The sequence below is a fragment of the Microtus pennsylvanicus genome, chromosome 21 (assembly GCF_037038515.1).
Source record: "Microtus pennsylvanicus isolate mMicPen1 chromosome 21, mMicPen1.hap1, whole genome shotgun sequence".
Lineage (NCBI taxonomy): Eukaryota > Metazoa > Chordata > Mammalia > Rodentia > Cricetidae > Microtus > Microtus pennsylvanicus.
In genome coordinates, this window is record NC_134599.1 from 15,912,589 (window position 1) to 15,933,452 (window position 20,864).

General features: G+C 43.8%; 1 protein-coding gene across 1 annotated transcript; it reads left to right on the forward strand.

Annotated features, from left to right (window-relative positions):
- The first annotated feature begins 761 nt into the window (after window positions 1–761).
- Window positions 762–20,648, forward strand: Fam228a (family with sequence similarity 228 member A). The gene is made up of 7 exons (XM_075955796.1): window positions 762–1,088; window positions 8,795–8,863; window positions 10,198–10,386; window positions 11,668–11,755; window positions 11,854–12,007; window positions 16,961–17,102; window positions 20,484–20,648. Exons 1-7 carry the CDS (start codon window positions 996–998, stop codon window positions 20,646–20,648), a joined length of 900 nt encoding a protein of 299 aa, XP_075811911.1. The 5' UTR covers window positions 762–995.
- The last annotated feature ends 216 nt before the right edge of the window (window positions 20,649–20,864 follow it).

The window sequence follows — 20,864 nt, forward strand, 5'->3', positions numbered from 1 at the left end:
TGTCTTTGGATGGGAATGGCAATTCCAAATACTTCCCAAGTCCTCAGAGCCTCGACCCGTAGGGGCCTATCTGGATGCAATCCTTCCTTCCAGAGGCCGATGCGGGAGGAGCACAAGGTCCAGGCCAGACCTATCACACAGGCTTAAGATGAAATATAAAAGGTTTCAGATATTGTTACATTACATATTTTCACAGTATTTACTATTTGTCAGGTGCGCACTATTTGCTATCATGACACATTAAACACTACATTTGTATTTATAATTTTATTTTTCATATTAAACTACTAGCATTATAAGCTTCAACCAGGGACTGTGGCATCCTTGCACACCCACAAGCTGAGGAGAAACACCTTCGAGAGGCAAGGGAGAGGTGTAAAGACAGTGCTCTAGTTTTCTGTCAGCGCGCCATTCCAGGGACGTTGGTGTCGCAGACCACGTGACCCTGCTTAGCACTTCGACAGGGCCCGAGACACCACCCATGGGAACTGACGGAGGCAGGCTGCAGGGTGCCCAGGGTAGAAACCAGCCTGAGAGCAGCCCGATCCTGAGGCGGCCTGGGAGGCCTGTGGGTCGGAGGTAACCAGACCAGCGCAAGAGAATCCATCTGAGGGGAGGGAAGGCCTGTGGGCCTGAGGCGACCAGACCACTGCAGGAGCGTCCATCTGAGGGAGGGTAACTGGCCACTAAGAGCTTCCATCTGAGGAGGCCGCCCTTACCCACTCAAGATGCCATCAGCCCAGGAGCATCCATCTGAGAGGAAGCCTGCAGCCTGAGGTGGCCACCCTTTCCTGCTGAGGGCCATCACCCTCAGCCCGAGGCTATGCATCCCGTGTTGACTCCTGCTTTGGTCCCCACGACAGCGTGGGAAGCGCAGTGAGGCACACCCGGGTCTCTAGGACACAAGAAAGAGGAGCTGAGTCCCTAAGACCCTGCTTTTTCCACATCGATACAATAAGTTCCTCAGTTTTTCTTGCTCAGAGATTCTACTATTTATGGCTGCCACAAAAACTTGGAACTGCGATGACTATTTCAGTGTGGACAAACTAAAGGAGTGGCCAGAGCCGGAGTCTGTTTCTTTAATGGAGGTAACAGCATGGCTTTCCCCCCTTTCTTTTCCTTTTTCTTCCTTCCTTCCTTCCTTCCTTCCTTCCTTCCTTCCTTCCTTCCTTCCTTCCTTCCTTCCTTATTCCTCCCTCCCTTCCTCCTTCCCTCTCTCCCTTCTCTCTTCCCTTCTTCCTTTTTCATAAGAAGCAAGATAATGTAAATGGAGGAGACCAGTGATAGCTCCAATTGTGAACCCACTATCAAGATTGGTCTGGCTTAAAAAGGACTTAACGGTTTGATTTTTAAGATGTTGTCTTTCCATGAGACGCACAATTCCTTGACTTTATAACCAGTTTGGTCTCAATCGCCCATCTGTTTCCAGTATTAGAACAGTTCTTCTTGGCTTAGATTGGGTAGTCAGTGAGTGGGAGCACCTGGGTTCAGATTTGGCCAAAAGCCATCCTGAAGGAAAGATGGCACCAGCTGGCTGCCAGGCAGGTAAACACGAGTCAAATTTGGCCAAAGCGCTTCAGTTTCATGGGATTCTATGGTTTGCCTCATTAGAAAGCAAGCTCTTGAGAATTGATCTTGCCCCCTCTGTCATGGTGACAAGAAGAGTTGTGAAATGTGAGTTCACTATTTTTGTGTTTGTGAGCAGCGGATTTCAGAGGAGCTGCTTCGGATGATTAGTGTGTCTATATTTTCTAAAAATAAAATGGCAAAGAATGACTTATCAATGACAAAGACTATCTAGATCTCTCTTTTTTTAAAAAAATTAAGTTACATTGGTTGTTTTTTTTTTCATTTTTCTATTTTATACTTTTTTCGAGACAGGGTTTCTCTGTAGCTTTGGAGTCTGTCCTGGAACTAGCTCTTGTAGACCAAGCTGGCCTCAAACTCACAGAGATCCGCCTGCCTCTGCCTCCCGAGTGCTGGGATTAAAGGCGTGCGCCACCACCGCCCGTTATATTGGTTTATAGGCATGTGCTTGCAGAAGGCAGACACACAGGTGATGTAGCACGCGTTTGGAAGCCCTTCCATGGATCCCTGGGATTAAACCCAGGTGGTCAAGCATGGTAGCAAGTACTTTTACCAGCTGAGCTCTCCTGAAAGCCTCTCTCAGATTATTATTATTGTTACTATTATTTTATTTATTTATTTAATAGTAGACCTAGCTGGCCTTGAATTTGCTATGCAGTGTGGGAAGTCCTTCTGTATATGTGTTGTTTTTTATTGGTTAATAAAGAAGCTGCTTTTGCATATTTAACAAGTGGTGCTGGCATAACTGGATATCAACATGTAGAAGAATGAAAATAAACCCATATCTATCACCATGCACAAAACTCAAGTCCAAATGGATCAAAGACCTCAACATAAAGCCAGCCACACTGAACCTCATAGAAGAGAAAGTGGGAAGTACATTTGAACGCATTGGCACAAGGAACCACTTCCTAAATAGAACCCCAGGAGCACAGACACTGAGAGAAACAATCAATAAATGGGACTTCCTGAAACTGAAAAGCTTCTGTAAAGCAAAGGACACAGTCAACAAGACAAAACGACAGCCTACAGAATGAGAAAAGATCGTCACCAACCCCACATCAGACAGAGGTCTGATCTCCAAAATATACAAAGAACTCAAGAAATTGGACGTCAAAAGATCACATAATCCAATAAAAAAATGGAGTACAGACCTAAACAGAGAACTCTCAACAGAGGAATCTAAAATGGCTGAAAGACACTTAAGGAAATGTTCAACATCCTTAGTCATCAGAGAAATGCAAATCAAAACAACTCTGAGATTCCATCTTACACCTGTAAGAATGGCTAAGATCAAAATCACTGATGACAACTTATGCTGGAGAGGTTGTGGGGGAAAAGGAACACTCTTGCATTGCTGGTGGGAGTGCAAACTGGTACAGTCCCTTTTGATGTCAGTGTGGCGATTTCTCAGAATATATATATATATTGGATGGGCTCTGTTTGCTGGTGGCAAACAGGGGCACCATGGCTCCTTTAAGAAAAGACTTACTGATTCAGCATAAAAAATGGTGATATCCTGGTTCATGCTGGCAGCACTAATAGCTCTGGCTCTTTTAGGAGGCCAAGCACTTAAATGAGATCTGTGAGCAGCATGTTACAAATTGCTTAATGGTGACATAGACCTGCTGCGACCCTAAATCTGGGGAAGTGTGCATGGCTCTCAGAGGCAGTGAACATGTCTCTGCTATGTTGGACTGGGCAAAGTAAACAAGCAGGACCTCAGAGTTGGTTCTAGCCATACCCGCTTAGCATTAAAAAAAAAAGTGCTCCTGGTCAGAAAATAATTATACATGCAATAAAGACAAACTCAGATGAAGAAAACCTCTAAATATGTCACAGTGTTGGATAAATGTATTTAGGCTTGGGAGAGAGAAAAAATAGTTATAAAAAGAAGTAAATGGTTTTTTAAAAAGTAAAGTCTTTAAAAAGGCAGAGTAAAGACAGTCATAGATGAAAGGAGTAAAGAAAAATAATCCACGTAAAGATGGAAAATACACAGAGAATCTGATATGCATATTATTGTTTTTCTTTAATTTTTTGGCTGTAAATGAGCTGAGTGCAAAGAGGCATGTTATTGTACAGCCTTCTAAGCTAAACCAACATATTTATTTTAAAGGAATCTCGACTTCAAAATTTGGGTCTAAGGATATGTTACTTTGGAAAAGAGGTTCTTTTTTTATTTCCACAGAGAATGAGAACCTGTGATTCCTTCCAGACTAATGTGGTTTGAGGAACTAAGATACCCCCCCAAAAGGTCTTCATGAACCCCTTCCCCCAAAATACTTTGCCCATCAAAAAGCAGGAAGCAGTTTGGAGGGAACTATGCCCAAATTCCCAAGTATTGTTTATAAATGTTTGCTTACACATAAAGGGGGATATGATATAGAGATGAATACTTTGCATTGGTATGGATCTTGGTTTATTGATAGAAATTTAAGGTCAGTTTTGATATATATATACATATATATATGCTCTTGACTAAAGTATTGTGTTTATACAACTTATTTAAAAATGTAATGTATAATTAAGAAATACAGGTTAATAGTCATTTATAATAGTCAAGCTTGTAGTCATATTAGGTTTTCTAGATGTGCAGAGATGTATTTCAGATGGATAGGTATTCTTCAAGCCTTTCAAAGACCTATAGAATATGGCATTTAAAGTGTTTTAAAACTTAGACTTTTCTCAACAGTGAGACATATCTGCTTATGGCAGCACCAATCTACTTCAAGAGGAAGATGGGCATCAAAGAAGCTCCTTGATGCTATGCTGTATAAACTGGACATGCAGGACCCACAGAAAAATGACTGTTGAACTTGCCTAAAGGTGAAACTGCTTCAGGGTTCCTGCTTCATGAAAGAGTCTCCCAGACATTCTGCAGGATACAGAAGAAAGTGACTGACAAACTGCCAATAGAGATGAAACAGTCTTTCAAATTTTCTGCTTCATGTAAAAGTCTGCAGGATACTGTGGGCCTGTAGGCTGAAGATGGATGCCCCAATGTTACAGAAGAACTTTGGGTGACTATACAGGCAGTGAGATATCTCTGTTAATTCTAGAGCTTTGGTAGTTGCTTACAATGCACTTCCTGTTTACTTAGCTAATATTATATCCTTCTGGAGTCTTTGATGGAATTGAAGAAAGATAGTTATAATTATAAAAGGTAAATAAGATATAAAACGTTAGACTCACAAAGATAGAATAGATGGTAGAGTATTTTCCTTAATTTGACAAATATAAATAAACTAAATATTGTAACTATAATTCTTGCTTGATATCTGTTTTGTTGTATGTAATCTTGCTGTGTTAAAGCTAAAACTTTCCTTTTTATTTAGACAGAAAAGGGGAGATGATGTGGGACTTCCCTCTGTATACTGTGAATATGTTTTACTACCATTGGTTAAAGAAGAATCTGCTTTGGACCTATGGCAGTGCAGAATAGATAAAGGCAGGAATTCCAAACAGAGATAGAGGAGAAAAGAAGGTAGAGTCAGAGAGACGCCGTGTAGCTGCCAAAAGAGACAGAACTTTACCAGTAAACCATGAGTCTGATGGTAAAATACAAAATATCGCACCTAAGAAGCTGAGAAAAAAATAGGAATGGGTTGATTTAAGATGTAAAAGTTAGTTAATAAGAAGCCTAAGCTATTGGTCAAGCAGTGTTATAATTAATATAGTTTCTGTGTGATTATTTTGGGTCTGGGCAGTTGGGAAAGAATAAATAGCAAAACTCAGAAAGCTCAATTTAGTGCAACTGTACTCAAAAAGCAGAAAATTCAACTTAGTGAAATTGGCCCAGAGTCGCAGGGCTGGTGTGGAAGCTTGCTGTTTGCATTTTGAGTTTAGAGAAAGCTGATGCACTAAACCCTCAGTCTGGTGCTTTTTCAGCTGCGTCAGTATGGACCAGCTTTCATCCTTGAATTACTACAGAGGAACAAATGAAAAGGCACTGTGAGGCCAGTGTCTGGAAGAGATACAGTATGTCCTAAAATAATGGCCTCTCGTGAAACTCTTACTATTGGTTTCTCAGAGTTTGTTATTCCATCATGGCTCTTCCTCCTGTTCTACCTCATTGGATGCATCAAGACCAGCTAAATCCCAAACTCAAACACATCCATAAACAATAGAAGTCTCAAAAGGAGTGCTGTATTTTCCATCCACAATTTAATATGCTCACATGAAATCGGAAGTTGTATCTGAACAACTAGCTGGGTCTTCTCCAGTGTAAGTTCTAGAATATGTACAATCTTACTTTAAAGCCTGCTCAGATTTATCTCAAGATGCCAATGGGAAAAGTATTTTTTCTTATAAAAGTAGAATAATCACTATTTAGAGTATTAACAAAAATGCGGATAAGTATCATTGCGAAAAATTTTAGCCTTCTTTGTAAGACTTTAAGTAAATTATCTAATGTCATATGTACTCTTGGTCAACAACCTTCTTTATTTAAAAATAAAGTCAGAAAGGTAGGATGGCACACACTTTTACTCCTAAGACTCTGGAGATGAGCAAGGATCTCTGTAAGTGCCAGGCCAGCCTGATCTGCATACCTGTTGGTGGAGGCTGCTCTTTTGTTCCTGGCTACCCAGACTTGAAAGAATCACACAGAAATTGTGTTAATAAAATCACTGTTTGGCCTATTAGCTCTAGCTTCTTACTGATGAACTCTTACATCCTAAACTAACCCAGCTCCATTAATCTGTGCATCACCATGAGGTTGTGGCTTCCCGGTCAAAGTTTCGGAGGTCTCCAGCAGCAGCTCTTTTAGCCTGGCTATGTTCTGTTAAGCCATTGGCCAAAAGCAGCTTCTTCTTTTTTTAAAAATACATTTTTTATTGATATTTATTGAGCTCTATATTTTTCTCTGCTCCCCTCCCTGCCTCTCCCCTCCCCTCTTCAACCCTCCCCCAAGGTCCCCATGCTCCCAATTTACTCAGGAGATCTTGTCTTTTTCCACTTTCTACTTCCCATGTAGATTAGATCTATGTAAGTCTCTCTCAGTGTCCGCATTGTTGTCCAAGTTCTCTGGAATTGTGTTTTGTAGGCTGGCTTTCTTTCTTTGTTTTATGTTTAAAAACCACCTAAGAGTGAGTACATGTGATAATTGTCTTTCTGTGTCTGGGTTACCTCATCCAAAATAATGTTTTCTAGCTCCATCCATTTTCCTGCAAAATTCAGTCTGTCGTTATTTTTTTCTGCTGTGTAGTCATTGTGTAAATGTACCACATTTTCCTTATCCATTCTTTGGTTGAGGGGCATTTAGGTTGTTTCCAGGTTCTGGCTATGACAAACAATGCTGCTATGAACATAGTTGAGCACATGTCCTTGTGGCACGATTGAGCATCCTTTGAATATATATATATTCTTGATATATATATATATATCAAGAAGCTACACTAAACTTTGTGTGTGTGTGTGTGTGTGTGTGTCTAGAATTCCTTTTTAAGTTCTCTCAGATTTTATGTGGCTGTAGTCAGCTCACATTGGTGCACCAATTTGTAGGTAGAGGCCACTTGCTCATTCTTGGCTGCCCAGACCCAAAATAATTACACAGAAACTCTATTAATTACAACACTGCTTGACTAATAGCTTAGGCTTATTAACTAACTCTTACATCTTAGATTAACCCATTTCTATTCTTTTGTATTTTACCATGAGGCTCGTGGTTTACTGGTAAAGTTCCAGGGCTTTTGTCTCCTTCAGCAGTTACATGGCCTCTCTCTGGTTCCACCTCACTCAGGATTTTTTTTCTAGTTCCATATATTTACATGCAAATTTCAAGATGTAGTATTCCATTGTGTTAATATACCACATTTTCTTTATCCATTCTTCAGATGAGGGGCATCTAGGTTGCTTCCAAGTTGTGGTTATTACAAATAATCCTGCTATGAACATAGTTGAGCAAATGTACTTATAGTATGATTGAGAATCCTTTGGACATATAACCAAGAATAGTATTGCTGGATTTTGAGGTAGGCTGATTCCCACTTTTCTGAGAAACTGCCTTACTGATTTCCAGAGTGGTTGTACAAGTTTGCATTCCCACCAGCAATGGAGAAGTGTTCCCCTTACTCCACATCCTCTTCAGCATAAGCTATTATTGGTGTTTTTGATCTTAGCCATTCTGACAGGTGTAAGATGGAATCTCAGAGTAATTTTGATTTGCATTTCCCTGATGGTTAAGGATGTTGAGCAATTAAGTGTTTTTTGGCCAGTTGAGATTCATCTGTTGAGAATTCTCTGTTTAACTCTGAACCCCATTTTAATTAGATTATTCGGCATTATATGATGTTTAGTTTCTTGAGTTCTTTATATATTTTGGAAATCTGTCCTCTGTCTGATGTGGTGTTGGTGATGATCTTTTCCCATTCAGTAGGCTACCTTTTTGTCTTACTGACTTGTCCTTCGCTTTACAGAAGCTTGTCAGTTTTAGAAGGTCCCATTTATTTATTTATTGTTGCTTAAAAATGCTTAGTAAGCTTCTTGGAACTTTATTTATTTTAAAGATATATTTATTTATTACATACACAGTGTTCTGCTTGCATGTATCCCTGCAGGCCAGAAGAGGGCACCAGATCTCAGTACAGATGGTTGTGAGCCACCACGTGGTTGCTGGGAATTGAACCCAGGACCCCTGGAACAGCAGCCAGTGTTCTTAACCTTTGAGCCATCTCTTCAGCCCGGAACTTTATTTTTTATTCTTAACTATGTATCGTATGTGGGTATGTGTATTTTAGTGCTTGTGCTTAAAGAGGCCAGAGGCATTGGATCCCGTGGAGCTAGAGTTACAGGCAGATGTGAACTGAACTGCCGGACGGACATAGGTGCTGCCAAATGAAACCTAGTCCTCTGCAAGCACAGTATGTGCTTGCAACTGCTGAATCATCTCTCCAGCCCAGCTTCCTGAAACTCTAACAAAATATGATTTCATGATGTAATGTCAGGGATGTGTTTCAAAATAGTCTAGGTGGTTGATGGAAAAATGAGTAGGGTTTAAATGAAATAAGATTGCGTTGCTACCATTAAAGCTAGATTACGGGCTCGTGGAGAGCAGGATTTGAAGTTTCCCATCATAAGGAGTTAGAACTATGCTGTGAGATACAGGCGCTAGATTTTCACGAGTGATACTGGAACACTGGCCTGGGACTTGTCATTCCTATGCTTCCTTCAGAGTGTTTGACTTCCCGTTCAATTTTGTTTTTAGGTATTAGCTCGAGAAGACATCGATGAAGCTGTGCATGCAATATTGTTCCGAGAAAACTACATTGTGAAGGTGAGTGGCTGCGTGCTGCCTTCTGGAGGAGCAAGAGTGGATGCCGTGCTCTGATGTGCTGAAGATGACCAACAGGAGAGCAAAGGCTTGTGTTGGCTCAGAGATTCAGGGCATTCCGTCAACAGTCACTTCACATAAAGGCAGGCAGCAGTCAGAGCTGCTCACTCCTGGGCATTTAGGAAGCAACACAGGAAGCGAGGAAAGTGTGTCAGGATTTTCTTCAAAGGTCTGCTCTGGGCAACCTATCTCCCGCCTACCAGCCCTGCCTTCTAAAGTTTACAGCACCACCCCATGGCCTCATCAGCTGAAAACACAAACTAGCACACAAGTTTGGGGGCACATTTTACATTCAGACTGCAATGTTCTGTCTGAGAGACTCATTTGCAGGCAGAATGACGTGCCTCTGATTTATACCCTTGAGCTGTGTAGCACTGAGAGGGTGCCGCTCTTTGCAGGATCACTAAAGGTCCCACATCTTGTATGGATCTGCCCTTAAGGAATCTGAGGGATCGTTTTAACTGCTTCCCCCTCATTGACTTGTACCAAATGGAATTCTTTTCTAACAAATTTGCCTCTTTTTCCTATTTTTCCATACTGCATTGGGAAATATTAAAACCACCAGAAATTAATTAGCATTTAAGGGTAATGACCAATTAAGTTACTAATAATCACTGTTGGATCAGCAAGCTTTAAAGGAGTTAATTTCCACCTGAAAGATAGTATTATAATAGCACTTTGACATTTTTATTGTGATTTGAATTTACAAAGTAAATGGACATTCATTCTCTCTCAACATAGTTTATTGAGTACACTGTAAGAATCAATGGGCTAGGCAGTAACTAAATCACTCGCCCATAAATTCTCATTTAAATGAAGTATCAAAAGCAGTCTTGGGGTTAATGCCTTTCATAGGTCAGGGAGCAGCATAAAAGTAAGTTCAGTGTCTTTGTTCTTCCAGTTCTGGCACAGACCTAGTGCTGGTAAAGCCTAGATAGAGAATGAATGTCTGGGCAACGTTTTAACAAGAAATGAGAATTTGGTGAGTTAGGAAAGGCTTCATTGGGTTCATGAGTTGGATAACAGTTTAATCCGAAGGTGCGGTATGATTTAGAAGTTTTCATATTTTCTTCCTGGCCTGTGTTTTCAAGTTCTGTCTCTGAAGTTTATTCTGCGTTCCAGTTATTTGGTGTGAGGACTAGGCGGCATGAATCCCTGGAGCCCTTAGGAACGGGTGTTTTCTCCCTGGAGCCCTTAGGAATGGGTGTTTTCTCCCTCACTAACAGAATGACAGGAACTGAGGTCTGTGATCCTTGCTGTTTGTGTTACTTTGTCAGAGAATGGATACATACATTCAGCATCAGGCTGCTTTTAAGGAAAGAAGAAAAGAGATGTTACATAAGAAATGGGTTGAAAATGTAGCGTGGCCTCTTCAGCAGAGAATTATAGAAAAAGTGATTTCATATAGAAGACCCGGACAAAGTCAAATGAAATATGAATACTGCGCAAAGCACACGGATAAACCGGTTGGTACTGGATTTTATTGCTTCTTCTACGTAACTATGATGCCATTCTTTTTCTTGTCCTCCCATCGTTTTCTTCTCTGGCCTGATGTGTGGGTTGTCCTATCATTCTCACTGTGTGCCTGCTGGCAAGGGAGGGAGGGAGGGTGGTGCCGGGACTCTCTGATCCACTCCTTTTATCAAAAAGCAGAGTCTTCAGCATTCCCTAGGCCAACGTTTCAGCTTCCAATCTTACCAGGACTGGGTCAAATGGCAATTCCTAGTTCAGAACAGGGCCGGGAGAGAGAGTTCCTATCCCTGTGGGAGGAAATGGGTGAGGGAGAAGCGGACTGCGTCAAGCCCGGGGACAGACAGTTCTTTTCTTCGCTGTCTTGACAGAACAGCACCATTCAGTGTCTTATTTTGAAGATGTGTTTCACGTTGAGGTCAGGAACCTCTTCAGGAATTTGTGCCCTCCTAATTTGCAATATCAAATTTAAGTCTACTGGCTTGAAGTGCCCTCCTATTGGATCTTTGCTGTTTGGTTTCCTGGGTCTTTCAGCCCCAGGTATTTGCTAAACTGTAGAAGAGTTTAGACAGAATGTTAGAAACACTGGGTATCATCAAGTTCTGAAAACGTGCACTATTAATTCCCAAATGTCCTAAGAGCTGGAACTCAAGATGTAATCCAAATGTGTTGGAATCAAGGAGTGTGATCTTTCGGCATTGAAGAAGTGGAGAAAGAGGCTTATGGTTAGCCGGAGATTCCTTTTAAATGGCCTCAGTACCATCCACACCCTGACACAGGCTTACATTTCCCTAACCCCACCCCTCCCCAGAGCAGTGGGCAGTGTCCCCTCCCACAGGGAGGACTTTTCCTCCCAGACTGGTTAGAAACAGTGTTTGTGCTCCTAAAGGCTTGAACGGGTGCCTCTCACAACCAAGGTGTCACTTGCATGATTTGTTCCAGACTGAGAACGCGTGAGGTCCGAACTTGGCCTTGGTGTAGCACGGAATAGCTGAGCAAATATTATTGACTAATGCAATGGCTTAGTAAAGCTACGAATAGAAGCCGCCTCTTGCACGTGGGTCGACCCCCTCCTTTCTCCTACCCGCCATTACAGTCCGTGAAGCATTTCCACCCTAGGCAGCTTCTCCCCTTGCGCTGTGCCTGACTTTATTCCTAAGTCTTGATCATGGCTTTGGTGGAGAAAGGCCTCGCTGACTGACGTTATTTAGGGATAGATTTGATCACTCGCTGGAAACTGCAGCGGGGGACTCAAAGACTCTCATTTTCTCCTGTAGACGAAAGCCTCTCTGATGTGTGAGTGTCAGTTCCGAAAACAGCAAGAGCTCCGAGAAGCTAAAGGAACCCGCTACCAACACCGCACAGGTGCTTTGCAGCCACAGCTAAAAGTCAATCATTCCCACCCTGAAGAGCACAGGGGTTGGTTTTACAGAGTTTGATTTTGCTCTGGTGTCTTCCTGTAGGGAAACAGAACGTCATGCAAAAAGAACCTAAAGGAACCAAGAAGGCTCCCCTCTTCAGCAAATCACCCAAGTTCCTCACTTCCCATGGCATCGTTCCCAAAGAGAAGCAGAGAGCCTCTGCCCAGCCTGTGTGGAATAAGCCCAGTCTGTGCAGGTACGGAGTAACCAGATAAGTCATTCTGAGCTCTAGGGGTTCTCCCAGAAGAGAAGAGAAAGGGAGCATCTAGGAGCCAAGGGTGTGGAAACTGTTGGTGGTTATTGAACCCGGGTGGTAGATTCAGTATATTTTTAAGCGTTTATACCAAAAGTCATTTTGAAAGCTCTTGTGATCTCTGTGTTAACAGAACAAAGTCATAATCATCTCAATAAATAAAGAATCAAAATAAAAAATCTAGTCACACCCCCCAAATTAGCTCATAATTAGAGAGATAGAAATTAGCTTACTTAATTTGCAGTAGAGTTCTAGAAATCATAGAGGTTTCATTGAAACACTAAATGCTTTCCCTGTGACTTCCTGAATCAGACAAAGAAACTCACAATTGCCACTTCAGATTTGTGCCAGTGACCTTAAGTAATAAGAGAGGGGAGAGAAATAAAAGGTAAAAGAAATGGGAAGCAAGAATAAAACCCTTCCTTTTTTAACAGAAAATATGAGGCTCTACATAGAAAAACTCAAAGGCTATAAATATTTTTATTTTGAGGCAGGGCTTCTCTGTACAGCCCTGACTGTCCTGAAATATAAATAAATATTAAAAATTAAAAATTGCAGTGAGGGGCTCAGGAGCCCCCACCCCTAGCTAAGAGGTTATTGACAGTTGATGGCTTTTAGAAGAGGGGTAATAATTTTTTCCTGAGGGTGTGTCCCTTGGTAAACTGACTGTTCTCCAGTGCCTGGCCCCGCTCTCATGAGCATATGGACAGCACAAATTGAATCTTGTAACATGATCGGGCCAGCTTGTTGGGGGTTTCTGTCCTGCCCCCATATCCCACAGCGGGCAAGCCCCAAAGAAAATAACACAGAGATCTCTATAAGTTATAAAGCTGATTGGCCCATTAGGTCAGGCTACTTATTAGCTTTTGTAGCTTATATTAACCCATTATTCTGATCTATGTTAGCCATGTGGCTCAGTACCTTTTTCAGTGGGGCAGATCACATCCTGCTGCTTTGGTGGTGTGGGCAGGAGTGGGAGGAATCAACTTCCTCCTTCCCAGAATTCTCCTGTTCTCATTGCACCATTTCTACTTCCTGTCTGGTTTTCCTGCCTATATTTCCTGCCTGGTCAGTCAGTGTTTATTTAAAACATGATTGACAGAATACAGACAATTCTCCCACACCAGAATCTGGTGGGCTATAAAAAAAAAAAAGGACATGAAGTTGGGAGGGGATGAAGGATGAGAGATGGGGAATGAATCTGGGAGGAGTCAGGGGAGGGGATGAAGGATGAGAGATGGGGAATGAATCTGGGAGGAGTCAGGGGAGGAACAAGGGATGTCTATGACCCAAGTACATTGTGTACATGTATGAATTCTCGAAGAATCCATGAAAATATTAAACATAATAAAGTTCAGAAAGATTATCAAATACAAAGTCAATACACAAATCATTTTAATTTCTATCTAGCCAGAAAATGAAATTCTGTAACAAAATAGCATAGTAACAAAAGAAGCATACCTCTAGCCGTCCACAGGACCACAGGACCTTATACATGATTTCTCATACATGGTACTTATTGGTCTTTGGGACCAGAAAATTCTTTGTTTAGGTTTTTCAGCAATATCTGTCCTCTGTCCATATGGCCTCGCTTCCCTGATGATGAGTCCTGCCTTCAAATACTACTCTGGAGGCAGAATCAGGCCTAATTGAGAGCTACTTTAAGAGGAATAAAGTAAGAACTAAATTAGCAAGGCGGTGGTGGTGCATGACTTTAATCCCAGCACTTGGGAGGCAGAGATGGGAAGATCTCTATGAGTTGGAGGCTAGCCTGGTCTATGGAGTGAGTTCCAAGACAGGGCTACACAGAGAAACAGACAAGAACCAACTTAATGGGAAGATGTACCATGTTCATGGATCACAGCATGTAACATGAGGGGGGGCCTGCTTGTTGTTGGGGTTTTTGTCTCGCCTGGCACCCCCAGCTGTTTAGCACCAAAGAAAATCACACAAAGATCTCTGTAAGTTATAAAGCTGATTGACCCACCTCTCTCTCCAGTGGCTCTAGAGGTGGCTCACTGGCTAACTCTCACATCTTGATTAACCCATTTTTCTGATCTATGTTCGCCACGTGGCTCAGTACCTTTTTTCAGTGGGGCAGATCACATCCTTCGGTAGACTGGGCAGGAGTGGAGGAATCAACTTCCTCCTTCCCAGAATTCTCCTGTTCTCATTACATCATTTTTACTTCCTTTCTGGTTTCCCCGCCTATATTTCCTGCCTGGCCAATCAGCATTTATTTATAACATGATTGACAGAATACAGACAATTCTGTACCAACAGCACTCAAAATTGAAAACATGAAAAGTTTTAAAATCTGTCCACACATTCAGTTCAATCTGAATGAGTCAGAGATATTTGTCTGGAGTGTGTGTGTATGTGTGTGTTTATGTGTATATAGAAACTGAGCTAATTCTAAATTTTATAGGACTACTTTATCAGGTATCAAACTGACTTAAAAACTGTACCAAATCAACAATTAAACCAAATTAGAGAATCAAGAAATTAAATACATATGGATACTTTATTTGTACTAAAATAAGGCTATAGTGCAGAACAAGGGGGATAATATAGGATTTTCAATAAATGGTACTAGAAAATGAGTTTCATTATGGGGGGTTAAACTGGACTCCATTATCTATATAAAAACTAGTTCCAGTTAGGTTCTTACGTAAATTTGAGGAACAAAACCTTAAAGTCCTAGGTATCTCAGTATATTGACCAAGCCCCCAAATGGTGAGAGTCCAGAGGATCAGTCTCTACTCCGATAATGGTACTTCAAATGGTCACAGTTTGAGGAGTAAGAACTCTCTCTCCTGGGAGCTGGAGAGATGGCTTGGTAGTTAAGATCATTACTGTTTCACAGGATCCAATCATGCTCTCTTCTGACCTCCTTGGGGACTACATACATGTGGGACACAGACATACATGTAGGCAAAACACCCACACACATAAAAATGAATAAATAGCCAAAAAAGAAAAAAATAAAGAGAACTCCCCCTGGAAAGTCTCTCCTTCTTTGGCACAATATCTGCAGCTGTCCCATGACTTTACAGACGTGAGCGTTACGTTCCAGGTAGATTTCCTGGTTCTTTCCAGCTGTTGCTATTTCAGATCTTAACCCTTGCACAAAAGCACAAGTTTCTCACTTTTCCCTTTTTGCGAGGGGGAGGGCAGGATTTCTCATCACAACTAAGTCTGGCCTCAAGCTCTTTGCCCCACCTCTGCTTCTCAAGTGCTAGGACTTCTCCCTCCCTCCCTCCCTCCCCCACCTCTCTCTTCATTTTTTCTTTTTGAGACAGTTTTTTGTTTGTTTGTTTTTGAGACAGCCCTGGCTGTCCTGGAACTTGACCTACAGACCAGGCTGGCCTCGAACTCACAAAGATCCACCTGTCTTTGCCTCCCAGTGCTGGGATCAAAGGCTTGCAACACCATACAGCCTGGTGAGTTTCTTTTACTTTTAAGAGCTTTTCATTTAAACACTAACAATGACATAACTTCTCAGTGGTGGAGAGGCCTTTCCTTGCTCTCACCCCTTCACCCCTCCCTCCCTCCCCCGCTTTCAGCCCCTCAGCCAGAGCTGCCACAGCTCCTCGAGCCCCGCTTTAGTCTGGCCTTTTCCACCTAACAGCTTGAATGATCACTTCCCAGTGGAAGGCTTTTCAGTGGCCTCCTCTAACCCTCTCAGCTGAGTCGGGTTCCTTACAGCTGTGAGACACTGCCTGGCCCCCGCTGTCAGCCTTGCTAGAAGGCTTGAAAAATCCCCTTTCATTAAAGCAAAGAAGTACATACTAGCCCCAGAAATGTCTGGATTGATCCAACTGTTTACAGTTTCCCGATCTGCCAGGCTGTTGTGCACTTTGTTTCCTGTTGCCTGGTATCCTAGCCCAGGCGAGTATTACATCTTGCAGCGGCTGGCCTCAAGCGCTGGGCTGGATAGATGGCGAGTCTGCTAGACGAGTAAGAGATGGGGAAAGAGAAGGCCTATTTCCTTTGTCGGAATAGGCAGCGATGGCCATGACTCTGCGAGGCGTCCAGAGCGCGCCCTGTGTAATGAAGGGAAGAACTAAAGAGCAGTACGATACGTTAACCAGGGGCAGTTGATGGCAAAAAGCAGAATCTTTCTCAAGTGGAAAAGGAGAGAAGGCTAGATACATTGGAAAGTCCCCGTATATTATATAACCAGCAAGAAAGCCAGGCTGCTTGAGGGACCACGATGCCTGTCGTCTCCTCTGAGACTTCGGGTTCTCGTCATCTCTTCTTCTTGAGGCTTTCTCTGTTCTGCGCATGTGCTGCCTAGTCGATTGCACTTCTCCCTGACTTCCTGGCCTGAGTACTCACACAGGCTGCCTATGGCCCTTCTGTTTCAATCCCAGGTCGGAGGACCGAGGGACTGCCTCAGCCACAGCTGGAGACCGGTCCCACGACTCACATGATAGTTGTGTTAGCCAGCTTCATCTGTGCCATTTGGCTTAAGAAAGGTTTATTGAACTCCTATTTTGGAAGGAAGAGATCACGATTCCATGGTCCCTCTCACCCCCCAGACCTCTAACTTCATTCTTTAAAGGCCCATAGCACACCCGACACTACGACCCTGGGCTCCCAGTCTTCCCATATGGACCTTTAGAGACATTATTCCAGCTTGACCAGATGGGCGGGCTCCAGTGATGTCTAGCCAGCCTTTTCTTTTCACAAAACGAATATCGATCAAGTTCATTCAATAACTTTTTTTTCTTCGAGACAGGGTTCTCTGTGTAGCTTTGGAGCCTGTCCTAGAACTCACTCTGTAGACCATCAGGCCAGAAATCCTCCTGCCTCTGCCTCCCAAGTGCTGGGATTAAAGGCATGTGCCACCACCACGCGCTGAATTGAGATCCCTCCCCCTTTTCTCCTCAGTTCTGAAAAGCTTGTCTGTACATCCAAGTCACATCTGCCTCAGGAAGAGAAGACCTGCAACATAAGCCAGATTATCTTTGAAAGGCAGTTCCGTTCCTCTAAGCTCAGCCCGAAGAAGAAAGAGGCTGAGAAGAAGGGTCCGGTAAGCTGAGGTCTGGGAGTGGGGCTGGGTGGACGGCATTGCAATACCCACTGCCCAGAACAGTGAGCAGAACCTGGCAGAGCCCTCCCCCACGAGGAAGAGGGGAAAGTGGAGGCAGTGGGGGCATTCAAGTCCTGCAGTGAGCTGGTGGGTGGCCTGGCCCTCTGTCCCTCTGCCCTGCTGGACGCTGAGCGAAGAAACACAGTGTAGGTGGGTTCAGAACACAAGTGCAGACCCGTCTTTACAAGGTGAGGGCCAAGAAGACTGGCCAGAGCTGGTTCACCAGTAACTTCAGCCCTCCTATTTCCTGAGCCTTCCTGCCTCTGACAGTTTCTACCATTTACTATTCACTGAAAGCAGATCGGACATTTTGCTCTTAGCCAGGCCTGGTGGTGCACACCCATAATCCTAGCGCTTGGGAAGTGAGGGCAGTGGGAAGACCAGGGACTGGAGAAGATGGGTAAGCTGTCAACAGTACTGGCTGCTCTTCCTCAGGACCCAGGTTTTATTCCAGCATCCACATAGGGAACTGATGCCCTCTTCCGGACTCCGTGGGTACTGCATGTGTCTAGCTCACAGACCGACAAGCAGGCGAAACACTCATACACACATGATAACATTTTTAAAAATTAAAAAGAATTTGAGGCCAGCCTGGTCACACGGCAAGACCCTGTCTCAAAAAAACTACCACCAGCAGCAACAAAAATTGTTCTTAATTCAGTTATAATAGGCAATTTTAAAAATGAAACACGAGAAAAAGGGGTGGAGGGCAAAATGAACTTTTGCGTATTTCAGAGGGAATTTCCCTACACACAGAGTTTTGCATATAGGGCTAAGGATCGCATAGGCTCCTGGCCTCTTTGTCTCCCCCTTCTCTCCCTCTGAGGCTTAGTCACAGAGCTTAGAGTCTCTGTGACTGCAGCTCATGACACAAGGGTTTTCCCTGATCCCTGCCACACTGAGAGCTAACGACTCAGAAGTCGTTACATTAATTTTCTCTATTCTTGAGAACCTCATACACGTGTACAATGAAACATCACAGATATCCCTGTTTCTCCCAATGACTCTCATCACAGCCCCCTCTCCAAACTCATGTCCTTGTCACTGTCCCCTCCTGCTTCCCCATAGCCCACTAAGTGTGATTAGTGCTACCCATAGTGGATGGTGCTGGGCCCATCCTCAGTGTGTGGGGAGCCTACCACTGGCAACACATGAAAGCAAAGAAAAAGGCTCTCCTTCCCTCAGCAGTTATAAGCTGCCAATAGCTCCTCAGTAAGACATGGAGTCTGGGGATCACTCCCCCATCTATGCCAGAATTCTGGCTGGATTGGCTTTAAATACCACGGCTGCTGTGAACCCATGAGGGCGACAGCCATGCCAAGCTCACAACATGATTATGGAAGTTATAAAATAATCCCACACTAGCTCAGAATTACATATAATAAAGAGTTATTTATTAAGGGGGGGGACTCATAATCACTGTCCTAGATCACCGTCCGCTGCATGAATGGGGAACAGGAACCAAATCTAGCAGCTGGAAGGGAGAACCAGAAGCAAGAGAGTGAGTGCATGCTTTACAACTGCATTTGCATATAAGAGACCACGCCCAAGTGGGCTGGGATCTTAAAGGCTATTGGCTGAAGGAGCAGGAGGAGCTCCCACAGCAACAGCTCTCCTCCCAGTTATCAATCAGACACACAGATACACAGACACACACACAACACACACGCGTTTTCAGAGAGACTCACTATGGCTGAACTCACTCTGTAGGCCAGGCTGGCCTCAAACTCAGAGATCCACCAGCCTCTGCCTCCTGAGGCAGTGCCATTATGTCCAACTCTTATATTCTTCCTACTTCCTCTTCCTCAGTGTCCCATGAGCCTTGGTGGTGGTTGCGGGGGGGGGGGGGGTGAGAATGATGACCCTTCTAGGACTGGGCACTAAATCTCTTGGTCTCAGCACTCAATCAGATGTTTTGTGCCCCAGCTCCTCCTCAGTCATGATGTTCTCAGTCTCCTTGGAAGCAGATTCTCCCTCCAGGAAGAACTACCTTTCGGCATTAATATAAGACATGGTCCTCTACAGAGCTCACACTCAACAACCAAGAAATAGCCAACATTTAAGTTAGAGTTTTTGTGTTGGATCTTGTTCCTTGTACTTCCCAGTCATTGTGGTCCACAAGCCACAGGCTGGACATGCCTGCTGGGATAGAAGCTTACTTATACACACCCTCTTGTCTGTCTGTCGATCCCTGTCTCTTTTCACTCTCCCCTCTCTACTTGGCTATACAGAAACTTCTAGTCTAATACAGCCCACTTGTTTTAGGTCCTGATGTGGGTTCTGCTGTCATGGTAGGGGAGACCCTGCTGTCATCATAAGAGTAAAAACATTTGAAAGAGGGTTTTAAAAGCAATGGTTTTGTTTCATTAGTGGATGGGTTAACAGGCCAACAGACTTTCCCCCTTCAGGACCTTGGGATCTTTGCTGTCTTTAGCACCTGGCTTCCAAGGGACTCATTCCTGCTTTCTTTCTTTCTTTCTTTCTTTCTTTCTTTCTTTCTTTCTTTCTTTCTTTCTTTCTTTCTTTTATTTTGACCTTTTCTCCGTGTATCAGCCCTGGCTGTCCTGGAACTTGCTCTCTAGACCACGCTGCTCTCAAACTCTGCCTCCCGAGTGTTAGGATTAAAGGCGTGCACTCCCACCACTGCCCGGCTGAAAAGAATAGATTTTATATCAGGTCGGCGGTATATCTTAGTACTTGCACAAAATCTTGGGTTTAATCCCTGCCATTGAAAAGTACACGAACGTTTTTATCACTAACACAGCTGGTACAGGAAGAGCATGCACCTTGGTGATAAACCAGAAGCAACTGGGTTCCGAGTCTCAGCAGTGTTCAGATCTTACCTGCTTGGCATGCTTATGTGGTTCATGTTGTGGAAGTACCGTGGAAGTGACTTGAAAAATGCTGGCAGAATCAAGTCTAAAAGAACTCTGTCTCAATAAAAACAAAACAGAAGTTCCCCGTTACCACTACCCTAGCCTGCTAACATCTTTTTATGTGGGACAGGACTAAAGGTAGGCACTGGGCTAGGACCACTGTCCCTAACTGTGGATGCAAATGTGCTCAGGAAAGCAGCCCTGAGGGTCTGAACACAGTGGAGGGCAGCGCCTTGGGGACAGCTAGTCACTTCTGCCACCGTTAAGGTGGGTGGCGGTAAAGACACGGAAAGGCTCATCTGAGAACTGCAGAAACCACCAGAGAAGGGAACCTGTCAGAAAGGATAGAAGGCTTGGGGTGGGGCACTGTCTGGGGAGGGGATGCTTCCTCTCCTGGGAGCCTGCTCAATCAGCATTACATCCAGCCCTTTTCTTCTGTGAACAGGTTTCAGGGACCCGACCACAGAGACCACGCTCCTGGGCAGCAGCAGACAGCCACCATTGTCAGGGGCAACCCGCTGTAGGAAGAAGGGTGATGACCGCAGAGCTCTTGGGGAAGCACCTGGCCTCCCTGCAGGGGGCAGCCAGGTCGGGCCTCCAGTGGGCATAGAGCTTCCTGCCTTCGCACTGCACAGACATTTAAGACACTGAGAACACAGCTTCTCTCTAGGTAGGAAGCGGTTGCAGGAACGACCTGAGGAACAGCAGTTAGTTTTCTAAGCCCTGGCTAGGAACTAGGAAGTGTGTGTGGTGTTTTCGGTTCACTGAAAACACTTGACAGCCAGATAGCTTGAGCATCTCCTAGCACCTGGTGCTCAGTGGGGCT

Bases quoted from the DNA above. Each gene is read 5' to 3' on its own strand.
- Fam228a (XM_075955796.1), top strand. From the start codon at position 996: ATGGCTGCCACAAAAACTTGGAACTGCGATGACTATTTCAGTGTGGAC. The intron at 10,387-11,667 runs GTTGGTACTGGA...TTTCTCCTGTAG, and splicing joins CAAAGCACACGGATAAACCG to ACGAAAGCCTCTCTGATGTG. The intron at 12,008-16,960 runs GTACGGAGTAAC...TTTTCTCCTCAG, and splicing joins AATAAGCCCAGTCTGTGCAG to TTCTGAAAAGCTTGTCTGTA.